This window comes from Polypterus senegalus, chromosome 6 (assembly GCF_016835505.1).
Source record: "Polypterus senegalus isolate Bchr_013 chromosome 6, ASM1683550v1, whole genome shotgun sequence".
NCBI lineage: Eukaryota > Metazoa > Chordata > Cladistia > Polypteriformes > Polypteridae > Polypterus > Polypterus senegalus.
The window spans coordinates 105,801,528-105,814,594 of record NC_053159.1 but is presented as its reverse complement, the minus strand read 5'-3'; the positions used below and the strand labels follow the sequence as shown (position 1 = coordinate 105,814,594).

General features: G+C 37.0%; 1 protein-coding gene across 12 annotated transcripts in view; it reads right to left on the bottom strand.

Annotated features, from left to right (window-relative positions):
- Window positions 1-13,067, bottom strand: part of LOC120531362 (unconventional myosin-XVIIIa-like) — a 295,511-nt gene that overhangs the window by 51,214 nt on the left and 231,230 nt on the right. For all 12 annotated transcript variants that reach the window (XM_039756696.1, XM_039756697.1, XM_039756698.1 and 9 more), the window contains one exon: window positions 12,936-13,049. In XM_039756696.1, the coding sequence (XP_039612630.1) occupies window positions 12,936-13,049 (114 nt within the window). The remainder of the gene's footprint in view (window positions 1-12,935; window positions 13,050-13,067) is intronic.

Below are 13,067 nucleotides of genomic sequence, written 5' to 3'. Positions count from 1 at the left end.
AAAGAAATTCAGGAACAAATGAGAACAGAAGTAATTGAGATCTATCAGTCTGGTAAAGGTTATAAAGCCATTTCTAAAGCTTTGGGACTCCAGCGAACCACAGTGAGAGCCATTATCCACAAATGGCAAAAACATGGAACAGTGGTGAACCTTTCCAGGAGTGGCCGGCCGACCAAAATTACCCCAAGAGCGCAGAGACAACTCATCCGAGAGGGCACAAAAGACCCCAGGACAACGTCTAAAGAACTGCAGGCCTCACTTGCCTCAATTAAGATCAGTGTTCACGACTCCACCATAAGAAAGAGACTGGGCAAAAACGGCCTGCATGGCAGATTTCCAAGACACAAACCACTGTTAAGCAAAAAGAACATTAGGGCTCGTGTAAATTTTGCTAAGAAACATCTCAATGATTGCCAAGACTTTTGGGAAAATACCTTGTGGACTGATGAGACAAAAGTTGAACTTTTTGGAAGGCAAATGTCCCGTTACATCTGGCGTAAAAGGAACACAGCATTTCAGAAAAAGAACATCATACCAACAGTAAAATATGGTGGTGGTAGTGTGATGGTCTGGGGTTGTTTTGCTGCTTCAGGACCTGGAAGGCTTGCTGTGATAGATGGAACAATGAATTCTACTGTCTACCAAAAATCCTGAAGGAGAATGTCCTGACCTGAATCCAATTGAGATGCTATGGCATGACCTTAAAAAGGTGGTTCATGCTAGAAAACCCTCAAATAAAGCTGAATTACAACAACTCTGCAAAGATGAGTGGGCCAAAATTCCTTCAGAGCGCTGTAAAAGACTCATTGCAAGTTATCGCAAACGCTTGATTGCAGTTATTGCTGCTAAGGGTGTCCCAACCAGTTATTAGGTTCAGGGGGCAATTACTTTTTCACACAGGGCCATGTAGGTTTGAATTTTTTTTTCTCCCTAAATAATAAAATCCATCATTTAAAAACTGCATTTGGTGTTTACTTGTGTTATATTTGACTAATGGTTAAATGTGTTTGATGATCAAAAACATTTTGTGTGACAAACATGCAAAAGAATAAGAAATCAGGAAGGGGGCAAATAGTTTTTCACACCACTGTATAATGTATGAAGACTGAAGTCCAAATATCATATAAACACTTTCACAAAAGGTACACACATATAACTAAACAAAGTGCGCTTTTATTAAAGAATTTAACCAAAGAAAAAGAAATCGGGTTAGGTTATGACGCTGATATGACCGCTTTGGTGGGACAACGGTATGAATTGCTGACTCATAATCAAGAGGTTGCAGGCTCGATCTTGGCCGCTTCCCATAATTAGCATTTTGAGTAGTGAGCTAATCTTAATGTTACTATTATACCGCTTTGGTGGCCATGCTGGTGCCACCAAAGTGCTGACACTTCAGTACGTGAGCAATGGTACAAGAATGCAGTCAGACTTCTGTTTTTGGGCACATACACTGTCAGCATGAATGTGACTGTGAGAATAAAAATGAATTTTAAAAAAAAAAGCTAACCTTGATAAGTACCATAAATTTACACAGGCCGTTGCAGAATCAAATCAAATGTATGTTTTTATTGTATAATAGTAACAATATGAATGCTGTTGTTAAACCCCTTCTCAAGAAAAATAATCTTGACTCCTCTGTTTTTGAAAATTTCAGACCTATTTCTAACCTGCCTTTCTTAAGTAAAATCCTAGAAAAGGCAGTCATTATGCAACTAAATGATCACTTGAATAAAAACCACAGTACAGAAACTGCACTTGTTAAAGTAGTAAATGACCTGCGGGTAAATGAAGACATAGGCAGTTTATCTGTTCTCATCCTCTTAGATCGGAGTGCCACATTTGATACCATTGATTACAATATTCTTATAAATCGCCTTAGTCAATGAGTAGGCCTCTCTGGCAGTGTGTTAAATTGGTTTGAGTCTTACTTGACAGGTAGAAAATTCTTTGTTAGTTGTGGTAATTATACTTCAAAGACACATGATATTCTATATGGTGTTCCAAAAGGATCAATCCTAGGCCCACTGCTCTTTTGTATCTATATATAGCTTCCATTAGGTCAGACTATCTCAAGGCATAACGTAAGCTATGACAGATATGCTGATGACACACAACTGTATTTATCAATAGTACCTGATGACAACAACTCTCTTGTCTCACTGACATAATGTCTTACTTGTGTTTCTGAATGGATGAGTAGTAGTTGGCAAAAATGGATATAATGAGGGTATTAGAAATAAACTTTATCCAATAGATTTGAAAGTTAAGACAGAGGTAAAGAATTCTGGGGTAATTACTAACTCTGACCTAAATTTTAAATCACATATTAATCAGATTACTAGGACAGCATTTTTTCACTTAAGAAATATAGCAAAAATTAGATGCCTTATACCTTTGCAAGATGCTGAAAAATTAGTTCATGCTTTTGTTTTAAGTCAACTAGATTACTGTAACGCACTCCTCTCAGGACTACCCAAAAAAGACATAAATCGATTGCAACTAGTGCAGAATACAGCTGCCAGAATCTTAAATAGGAAAAGAAAATCTGAACACATCTCTCCAGTTTTGATGTCACTACATTGGTTACCCATGTCATTTAGAATTGACTTTAAAATACTGCTTATGATTTACAAAGCATTAAATAATCTCGCTCCATCCTATACCTTGGAATGCCTTTCACCTTACATTCCAAATACTAACCTTAGATCTTCAAAAGAGTGCCTGCTTATAATTCCAAGAGCTAAACTTAAAGGAAGTGGTGAGGCAGCCGTCTGTTGTTATGCACCTAAAATCTGGATTAGTTTACTGATAGAAATTCGCCAGGTGAAAACGGTGATCTGCGCCACCAACACCTGATCAAAGCACCGTGCAGTCCCTACATTGATGCATTGAAGGCCAGAGGTCCGTATGACCATCATCGTCTAATTCTTCCACGTGAAGCCTGGAAACCATGAGGGCTGATTCAGATAATTTATGTTAGATAGAATGCCTAGTGGGGGCTGGGCAGTCTCATGGCCCTGGAACCCTTGCTGATTGTTTTTTTCTCCAACTCTCTGGAGTTTTTTTTTTGTTTATTCTGTCCTCCCTGGCCATCAGACCTTACTTTATTCTTTGTTAATTAGTATTGTCTAATTTTTACATTCTTTCTTTTTTCTTTCTTCATCTTGTAAAGGATTTTGAGCTACATCATTTGTATGAAAACATGCTATGACAATAAATAATGTTGTGGTTAAAAAGACTGTTGGCTACACAGCAGCCAAACCCAAGTCTTGATGCCCAGTTGTTCTTCAGTTCCATCACCTATGATGTCAGAATAAATGTAGGGATTCCAGCTGCCCATGAAACCGAATGCATCAAATCCTCTAGGATGAAGCCTGGAAACAATGAGGAATAATTTAAGAACATTTACTGTATGTTGGGCAGACTGCCCAGTGGTGGCTGGGTGGAACCTCTACAGATTTAGTTTTTTTTCCTCCAGCTTAACACTAGAATTACCAGAGTCTACGAAAAAACTCGTAAATCTGGCCCACCGTAAATCCCATCACACCTCTCCGTCAGCGTCTTTCGTCCCGTAAATGTGCAGATAAAGACAATCAGCAAGCAGCCTGCTATGCCACCCCCCCCCACCAGAGGAAAGAATAGCACAGAGAAGTCAGTTCAGCACTATATGCATATATAGAGAGAAGTATGTACATTACAAAAGATACACGTCGTAAATGTAGGAAGAACAGTCCTTGTGTGTGTGTGTGAACTGTTAACATTTGAATTTCATGAATGCATATAGCTCTGAACTGACCTTTCTGTACAATTCTTTCCTCTGCATGTCCTGGAGTACAAAAGAAACACCACCATACAGCAAAATAGAGATTGGCAAGATCGGGGAAAGAAAAAAACACACAGTCACTGTTTACAACCGCAAGATGTTATGTGAATGACAAATGAATGACATATAATATGAATAATGTTGCATCCATGCCACAGTTTTTTCCGAAATGTACTACACAAGTCATAAAATGAATAATTCCAAATATCATATATACCTATGTCTCTGCTTTTTTTTTTTGGTCAGTGCGACTTTGACATCATGGACCATAAAGTGCATACTAATTCAGCGTGAGCAGGAACACTCAATAAAACTGAATTAAAAAAAAGAAATCAAGTGACGGTGATATACGAAGAAGGCAGATTCACCAGCGTTTGTGTCACCTTTTATTCATCCAGATCAGAGAATGTCCAGTTCCATTGCCTCGAAACACAACTCCCATCAACAGTTATTCCCAGTTTCAGATAAAAAGTAAGAGCGTCAGATCACTGGCTGGGGAGGTGGTATGTATCGTGATCGTGACTGAGAGAATAAAAGTGAAAAAAAAAGGTAACTTTTACAAGTACTATAAATGTATATCGGCTGTTACAGACGCAAACCAAATGTATGTGTTTACTGTAAAATATTTACAATAAGAGCAGCTCACTACTGAAAACGGCAAATATAGTAGGAAGTCGGGATCGAACTGGGGACTCTTGATTACAAGTCAGCAAATTTTACTGCTACGCCATGGAAGCTGTTGTAGCGTCCTTGAACCATTTGTGAAAGTGTTTATTTGATCTTTGGACTTCAGGCTTCATACATTATATAGTTTATGCCTACATTTTGTTATTTATTACTAAAATATGAAAAACGTTTCTGTTTTAACAATGTGTTTATACAGATTATTGTAGAAACGGAACACACATGAAATGCATGTGTTACAAATAACAATCTATTATTTCCACTCTAAAGCTCCAGCACTTCACTCCCAGATAATCAAGGCATGAGCTGGGAGAACTTTGTGCACGTTCTGCGGGGGTGGGGGGATGGAATAGTAGGCTGCTTGCCTTTATCGGCACATTTATAGGACAACAGACGCTGACAGAGAGGTGCGAAGGGATTTAAGGTGGGCCGGATTTACAAGTTTTTCCGTAGGCTTTGGTAATTCTAGTGTTAACTGGAGTGTTTTTTTTTTTTTTTTATTTTGTGTGTGTTTGTTTTTTTTGTCCTCTTGGCTATCTGACATTATCATCAGACTCATCATTAGAAATTTGCAATATGATATTATCAAAAGGGATGCTGTTCATCTAACAATTATATATCTATGATTTATAAGATTGTATGAATTTGTTTTTTTATTTATTCATTACTAGCAAAATACCCGTGCTTCGTAGTGGCGAAGTACTGCCTTAAAATTTTTATTAAGAAGAAAATTAAACCTTTTAAACTGAGGGAAAATATACCAATAATTATTTGTTAAGGATCTCTTTGTATACCACGTTGTGAGTTCGGCCCTCAGGTTGTAATATGACCAAGCTGTGCACTGAGCTTACGCTTGAGCATGCAACGTACAGTTGGCCATGTGAACAGTAATCTTGTTTCAAATCTCACAGCTTGGATTGCTGCTGTCATAATTGGTTTGAGATTCATGGTTTGTTTCAATTAGGACAGTATTTGTAGGACTTGTGTTGAAGAGACATTCGGCATCTGTCAAGCGTTGTAAGTATACAACCAGTTTCATCGATAACTTTACATCCAGCTTTTGAGAATTTAAACATTCATAAACATCAAAGTGTCCACTACTGAAATCGTCACCTGTTGATCTAAGATGGTTAAGAGGCATTGGAAGGTGTAAAATATTTGGCCATTTCGGTACACTTGAAAGCGACAACCGAACAATTCAGCGGCAGCCATCAACTCACATGCAGATGCATAGGTGAAGGGCTTAAGCATTTCACTCTTATAGTGCTCCTGTGTAGTATAATTATCTCCTGTACCGTCACCAGTCCACACCTTGAACCTGCCCCAGTCATTTAATACATAAGACACAATGTTCCTCCGGATATCAAGAGTGAGCCTGATATGGCCATGCAATATGTAACAAAGAGAATGGAAAAGGTAGATGCCATCTCCGGGCATGGAAACCACTCGGTAAGTGACAGTTCTTTGATCGATGGCGATCACCTCGATAGACATGTTAATGGGGGTACGGTTGGAATGATAAAAGAAATGGGTACCTGAACAATGTAAAGTAAGTCTAAAATACCTACACAATAACTATAATCGTAATAAATGAACAATAAAACAGCAGAGAAGCCGTGGATTAAATAAAAAGGCTGTAGTTATCAGCAGGGAGACGTGAATCCCGTGGTGAAGCAAGGAAGGGAATGTAGAGACTGCAGCGACGGACGGCCTTATATAGGCAGGCAGCCAACAACGTGGGAGGCGTTGGGATGGGGGACCCAACGCCGCCTCACACGGTGAGCGAACTGCAGGCTATGGACGTATATATGTACGTAAGTAGGATTCAGTTAGCGTTGGGAACCCGCATACCAAATTTCTTGAAGATGGGCCCATAAATAACAAAGACCGTTGAAAAGTTCAATATGGCGGCCGACAGTGGCGTCATACCACCGAAATAAGTATGTACATCGGTTTTGGTCAGCGCAGGGAAGCCACCTACCCAATTTCGTGAAGATGGGGTCAGCCTTCTACCTACAAGGGAAGTTGGAAAATTAGTGACGTTGGAAAGTTCAATATGGCGGCCGACAGTGGCGTCATGCCATCGAAATAGGTATGTAAATGTGTTTCGGTTAGCGCAGGGAAGCCGCCTACCAAATTTCGTGAAGATGGGGCCATGAATAAGAAAGTTCAACATGGCGGACGTTGTAGACCGTTACGTGTAGAATTTTTCGAAATGAAACATGCTAAACTTTTGTAAGTAAGCTGTAAGGAATAAACCTGCCAAATTTTAGCCTTCTACCTACACGGGAAGTTGGAGAATTAGTGAGTGAGTGAGGGCTTTGCCTTTTATTAGTATAGATTATTCTTACCTAATCTGTTTTCTTTTCTTGGAACTTTCATTTTGACATCTTGTAAAGCACTTTGAGCTACATTATTTGTATGAAAATGTGCTATATAAATAAATGTTATTGTTGGTATCACTCAGTCTCACAGTAGTCATGCTGTAAGACCCCATTCCTGTCTCTATAACCCCCGTTGTCATTTTCTGTGTCCACTGCCCATGTCTATTTGAAGTATTCCAGTACATACACACACACACGTGTAACTATACACACATACACACACACATATGTCTAAATATACATACACACACACACACACACACACACAGAGTACAGGCATACATACATGTATACACAAACACTCGAGGTTTACTCCGCAAAACAGCCAACTTAAACAGTTGTGAAATATAAGAATAAATGCATGGACCTGTTTGGCAAACAACTATGTGATATGCCTGCAATGTACCAATAGTACAGGGGTAGGCAAAGTCGTTCCTGGAGGGCCACAGTGGATGCAGGTATTTGTTCCAAAAATTTTCTTAATGAGAAGTCAATTATTGCTGATAAAGCACTTATTACTCAAGTGACATTTGATGCTTCATTTTAGTGGTCCAATTTGTTATGGTTCCCTACCCTTAATTGCTCATTTCAGTCTTAAACAGCTGCATTCACTGTTTTTAATGGCTCCTTATTAGCAATAAGATGCAAATGACAAGGAAACCAGTGGTTCTCCATCTTAATTGTTTCCATTTATACCTGTGTGGATTCATCATGCACTATTTATTTCAGTAAAACACTTAACAGAAAAATGTGACAGCTGAAAATAGCCCGTTTTAGGCTTCAAATCATTTGGATAATATCCTTGGAAAGGAAAAACAAAATCTATGATACAAGAACATAATATTGCAGACTAACAAGCTGTAAAATTAAATAACGTCTGAGATTGGAAAGGATTGTTTTTTTAAATTATGCAACTGGTTTCTAATTAAGTAATTGGGTTTGAACGAAAACCTTCAGCCACTGTGGACCTCCAGGACTCACATTGCCCACCCCTGCTATAGCAACATTTGTACAATACAATGATCAAAGCATTTTCTGAATAGTAATAGTGTAAAAAGAGTACTGTATGTTAGGATGTGTTCTTTATGAAGACACCACCAAGTCTGCAACAAGATTTCATTAAAATATGATGAGATAAGAAAAGTCAAATTTCAATGCAGTTATTCATTTTGAACTAATAATGTCTTACTGTATTAGTTTGGAAGTAAATATGATGAATGCCTAATAAATATATAATTACTGTAGATTCCAAATTTACAGACACATCTCATATGGCACAAGAAAGAGTAAAAAGGTTTAGGTAGAAATACGACCTGCACTTGCCCTTCCAACTTTTTCAGACAAATACTATATCACATTTATCAGGTTCACCTCAATCTAATCCCTTTTATACATATAATAAAGGCTATATTTGTCTTTCTCATACCCTAGAATCTTGGTACACTAGCTGTAAAAAAAAAAAAACTTATTTGATATCTTGACAGATAAGAAAATGCACCATGCTTGAAATGTGAAAATTAAGAATACGGTGAGTATTCAGAGGGGACTGGGCGGTCTCTTGGTCTGGAATCCCTACAGATTTTATTTTTTTTTCTCCAGCCTTTGGAGTTTTTTTTTTTTTGTTTTTTCTGTCCACCCTGGCCATCGGACCTTACTTATTCTATGTTAATTAATATTGACTTATGTTTATTTTTTATTGTTGTGTCTTCTATTTTTCTATTCTTCATTTTGTAAAGCACTTTGAGCTACATTTTTTGTATGAAAATGTGCTATATAAATAAATGTTGTTGTTGTTATTATGCAAGTGTTCAAATAATATGGCTTGTTTTAATAATGCAGGTTTACAGTATTTAATCTATCTATATATATATATAGTGATTCCCTCGCTATATCACGCTTCGACTTTCGCGGCTTCACTCCATCGCGGATTTTAAATGTAAGCATATCTAAATATATATCACAGATTTTTCGCTGGTTCGCGGATTTCTGCGGACAATGGGTCTTTTAATTTATGGTACATGCTTCCTCAGTTTGTTTGCCCAGTTGATTTCATACAAGGGATGCTATTGGTGGATGGTTTAGAAGCTACCCAATCACAGCATGTATTACATATTAAATAAAACTCCTCAATGATATACAATATGCTAACCCGCGCGGTGCTTGATTGTTTGCTTTTCTCTGTCTCTCTGACATTCTCTGCACCTGACGGATGGGTTGTGAGCAGAGGGGCTGTTTGCCTAGAGGATACGGACGTTCCTATAAAAGATGCCGCTTTAAAATGGCGCTTTATCGCAGTGCTTCGGCATACTTAAAAGCCCAAAAGTACGTATTGATTTTTTGATTGTTTGCTTTTATCTCGTTCTCTCTCTCTGACATTCTCTGCTCCTGACACGCATTCTTTAAATAGGAAGATATGTTTGCATTTTTTTAATTGTGAGAAAGAACTGTCATCTCTGTCTTGTCATTGAGCACAGTTTAAACTTTTGACTAAAGGGTGTTATTTCATTTCTAGAGGGCTCTAATAATGTTAACAGTGTGGGAGAGTTTATAAGGGCTTAAAATATATAAAAATAACCATACAAACACATGGTTTCTACTTCGCGGATTTTCATCTATCGCGGGGGGTTCTGGAACGCAACCCCTGCGATCGAGGAGGGATTATTGTATATATATATATATATATATATAGATACACACACACACACACACACTACTATATATACTATATATATATATATATATATATATATATATATATATATATATATATATATATATATATATATATATATATAGAGAGAGAGAGAGAGAGAGAGAGAGAGAATATAAACCTTTACATTAACATTAATAACAAAATGTAGACTGCACATGCATTTGCACAGACTGAAGTTATCTTGTTTTATTTGATTTGTAATTCAAGCTTGTAGCCAATGGTATGTCTGTTAGTACAAAAATGCAAAATAAAACAAAGACATATTGTGTAAATATATAAATAACTACTTAGTAAGCATTACCTGTCATTTAAAAGTAGCAAACAGAGATAAACTGGTGTATTAGAAGTTTAAAACATTTATACTGCTGGTAAAAAAATATTGGTAATGTTATTTCTGTAATCATACTAAAATTGTACAGAAACGGTGGCAACGATTCTATGATGGGAAATATTAATAAAGAGTGAAATATGTTGGCTTCACGGAGCTAATGAATCCATTAGCTCATAAGTGAGAAATGAAATGACTTCTAAAACATGCTGACACAATGACATCTATCTTATTAACATGTTGCAGCAACAGACTGGGAAATTTATAATGGACAAAATTTATTAAATTTTATTTAAATAGAATGCAATTTAAAAAAGGTAATTGCTCATTGAAATGATTACCAAACTAAGTCAGAGTCTCCTTTCAAATATCCACAAAAAAACCCTTTTCACTTTAGTAACATACAGCAAAATCGCCAATTCTGCGAAGAGTGTAAGCAGAAAATAGGAGCTGTGCTGTTGCTATATACAGTAGGCTACAGGATGTGTGCCGCAGGTGTCAGTCTTATCAAACTGACATGCTGCTACAGGCATAAGTGCACATCAGCACCACAGGGAAGACGGTATAGGGGAAATTCAATCCATTTTCTTTGCAATATAGAAATCACTGAGAGTTACAGTTAAACTGGTTCTTTACCACAATAACGCATTATTTCAATATTAAAAGCAGAATGTTTTCTTTGCAATAATCAAGGCAATTAGTACCAAAATTCATCTACTTTTAATATAAACAACAATGACAATGTCTTATTTATATAATCAGAAACATTTACAGAAGTGAGTTCTTACTACAGATATATTTAAACTAATCTATCTACTTTCGACAGGTCATATCTTTTAGATATTATAATCTTTGATAAGGATACAGTCCACTTTCAAAATAACACTTGTCATACACGTGCATATGGGGGGAAGTCAATGGGCTTAACTGAATGTTGTATGCAGAGAGAAGGGTTGACTGGGTGCCCTAATGCTCTTTGTCCTTCCCCTACAGATCCCCATAAGGCAAGCCGCTACAACTCCACATCCGGTTCTTAAACAGATTCCACTTCCGGACATAATTTCAACCCTCCTCCGAATGAATTCTAAGATTACCTAAATAATTGACCTGTCATTCCTGACAACCTATTTTATACGTCTGTATAAAATTGTCATGTTAACAATGTATTTTGAAAATCAAGCATGGAAGCCCTTTAAAAACAAAAATGTGGATATGTGTGTGTTTTCCAAGGTTAGCTACTTACAATGTTCAGAAATTAGACAGGATCTAAAATATGTGCACTGCTATTAATTTCAGCCAAGGAGAAAATTCTTTTGGCCAGTTACTACATACGAGTCCTGCAAGGCACTGCCTACCCTGTGTTAGTAAACAGAAGCATTTTCCTTAAGCAACAGAAGTACTAATGTCAGGAGCTTCCTTGTTGATGACAAACACTGATATGTACTCACTTGAGTGAGGCAGTAAAATGAACACTGAACTGCAATCTTAAATTGAAGTAAACAAGGCAGTACCCCAGATATTTACTGCTTTATATCTGGCTGTTCTATTCATTACTTTCTGCTTTTTTTAAGCGTGAATATGTCTGTGGGAATGAAATATGCTGATCTAGAAAGTCATTTGCCTGGCAATATTAATAATAGATCTGCTATTACCTATTTTCCTCTAGACAGAAACAAATACTATTGTAGGGTCAATCATGGCATAACTTTTATACATGTTCAAGATTTCCCTCTATTAGTTAATATTGTTATATAAGACTGCTATTTATCTGAGCCAGGTAGTCAAACAGATAAATTCACTGTGAACCAAGTAAATCCCAGTTACCTCCTGGGATGGTTAACGTAGTAATGTCCTAGTTCTATGTGCAAAAGGGGTCTGTGAACACGATCAGTCAGGAATACTCAATATAGCCACAACAGTATTTCTAAAAGTGATTCTGACTGAATAAACACCCTGCTACTCTTTTTCAATTAACAACCTACTTCAATGTCCGCAGGTATATTTTATTTGATCATGTTGTAGGCATTTCTATGCCCTATGCTGCATTAATCAACAACCAAATACACAAAAAATAACAGACACTGCTGTGGATGATTTTGGTACAGCCTATGAAGACAAAAGGGAGCAAAACAAACCAGTTTTTTTTAAATGTTTGGTCTTGACCCAAAGTCAAATGCCATTGCAGACCCTTATTAATAACTGAATATGACTCCCTTTTGAAAGGAATGGCTAACTGCCTTTTACATTGCTGCACGGCATCAAAATCTGTAGGTTTCACTAATGTTGTTAGGTTATGTACCATATGTTGTTGAAATGCATAACAGCTGAAGTGTTCAACTTAAACAGATTTGTTTATTTATTTTTACTTAAAATGAGGACAACAAATAAAAGGTGCTCATAACCATCTAGAGAATATGAAACCCTTTTAGGTATAAGCAGTCAGTGCAATAAATAAAACCAAAAAAAATAGTTTAGCTATTCCCTTGCCATTATGCGAACTCAATTACTTTTTTCCGTGGTACACAGATAATAATCTGCTCAAGACAGTGTTATTAAATCCCAATGCATTTTGCAGTTATATGTCTTGTTCAAATTGGAAATGGATTTCAAAACATACCATTACACACAAAACCATTTCCCAGCAGCCACTACAATAATTGAACTCATGGCCTTTGCCTCTGGCAGGAAGCAGAGCGGCTATGCTGCAGGTAGAGTTAAAGAAGGTATTTGTTAAAAGCTTACAATCCACAACATAAAAAAGCAAGATACTGTTAAAAGTACTGCATGTGTATACTTGTATAGTTTTTACAACGTTCAACTTTAGCATTAATACTGGGCTCAGGTAGCATGACTGAAAAATGAGCAGATATGCAAAAGAAAAATAACATGTTACCCTATTATTACCAATACCCATAGTCCTCTGTGACAAAGCTCCTTATGGTAAATATTTAGACTTGGCAACAAGGCAATAAAAAAAGAAAACTAGAAGCAAATACTCACTGCAGACTTGCTCTTCAAGATGTCATCCATTTGTATGTGAAGGTCTTCAATTTCTACTTCCATGGATTTTCGAGCTTTGACTGCTGCAGCACATGTGAATTCCGATTCTTCCAACTGTCCAAATTAAACAAA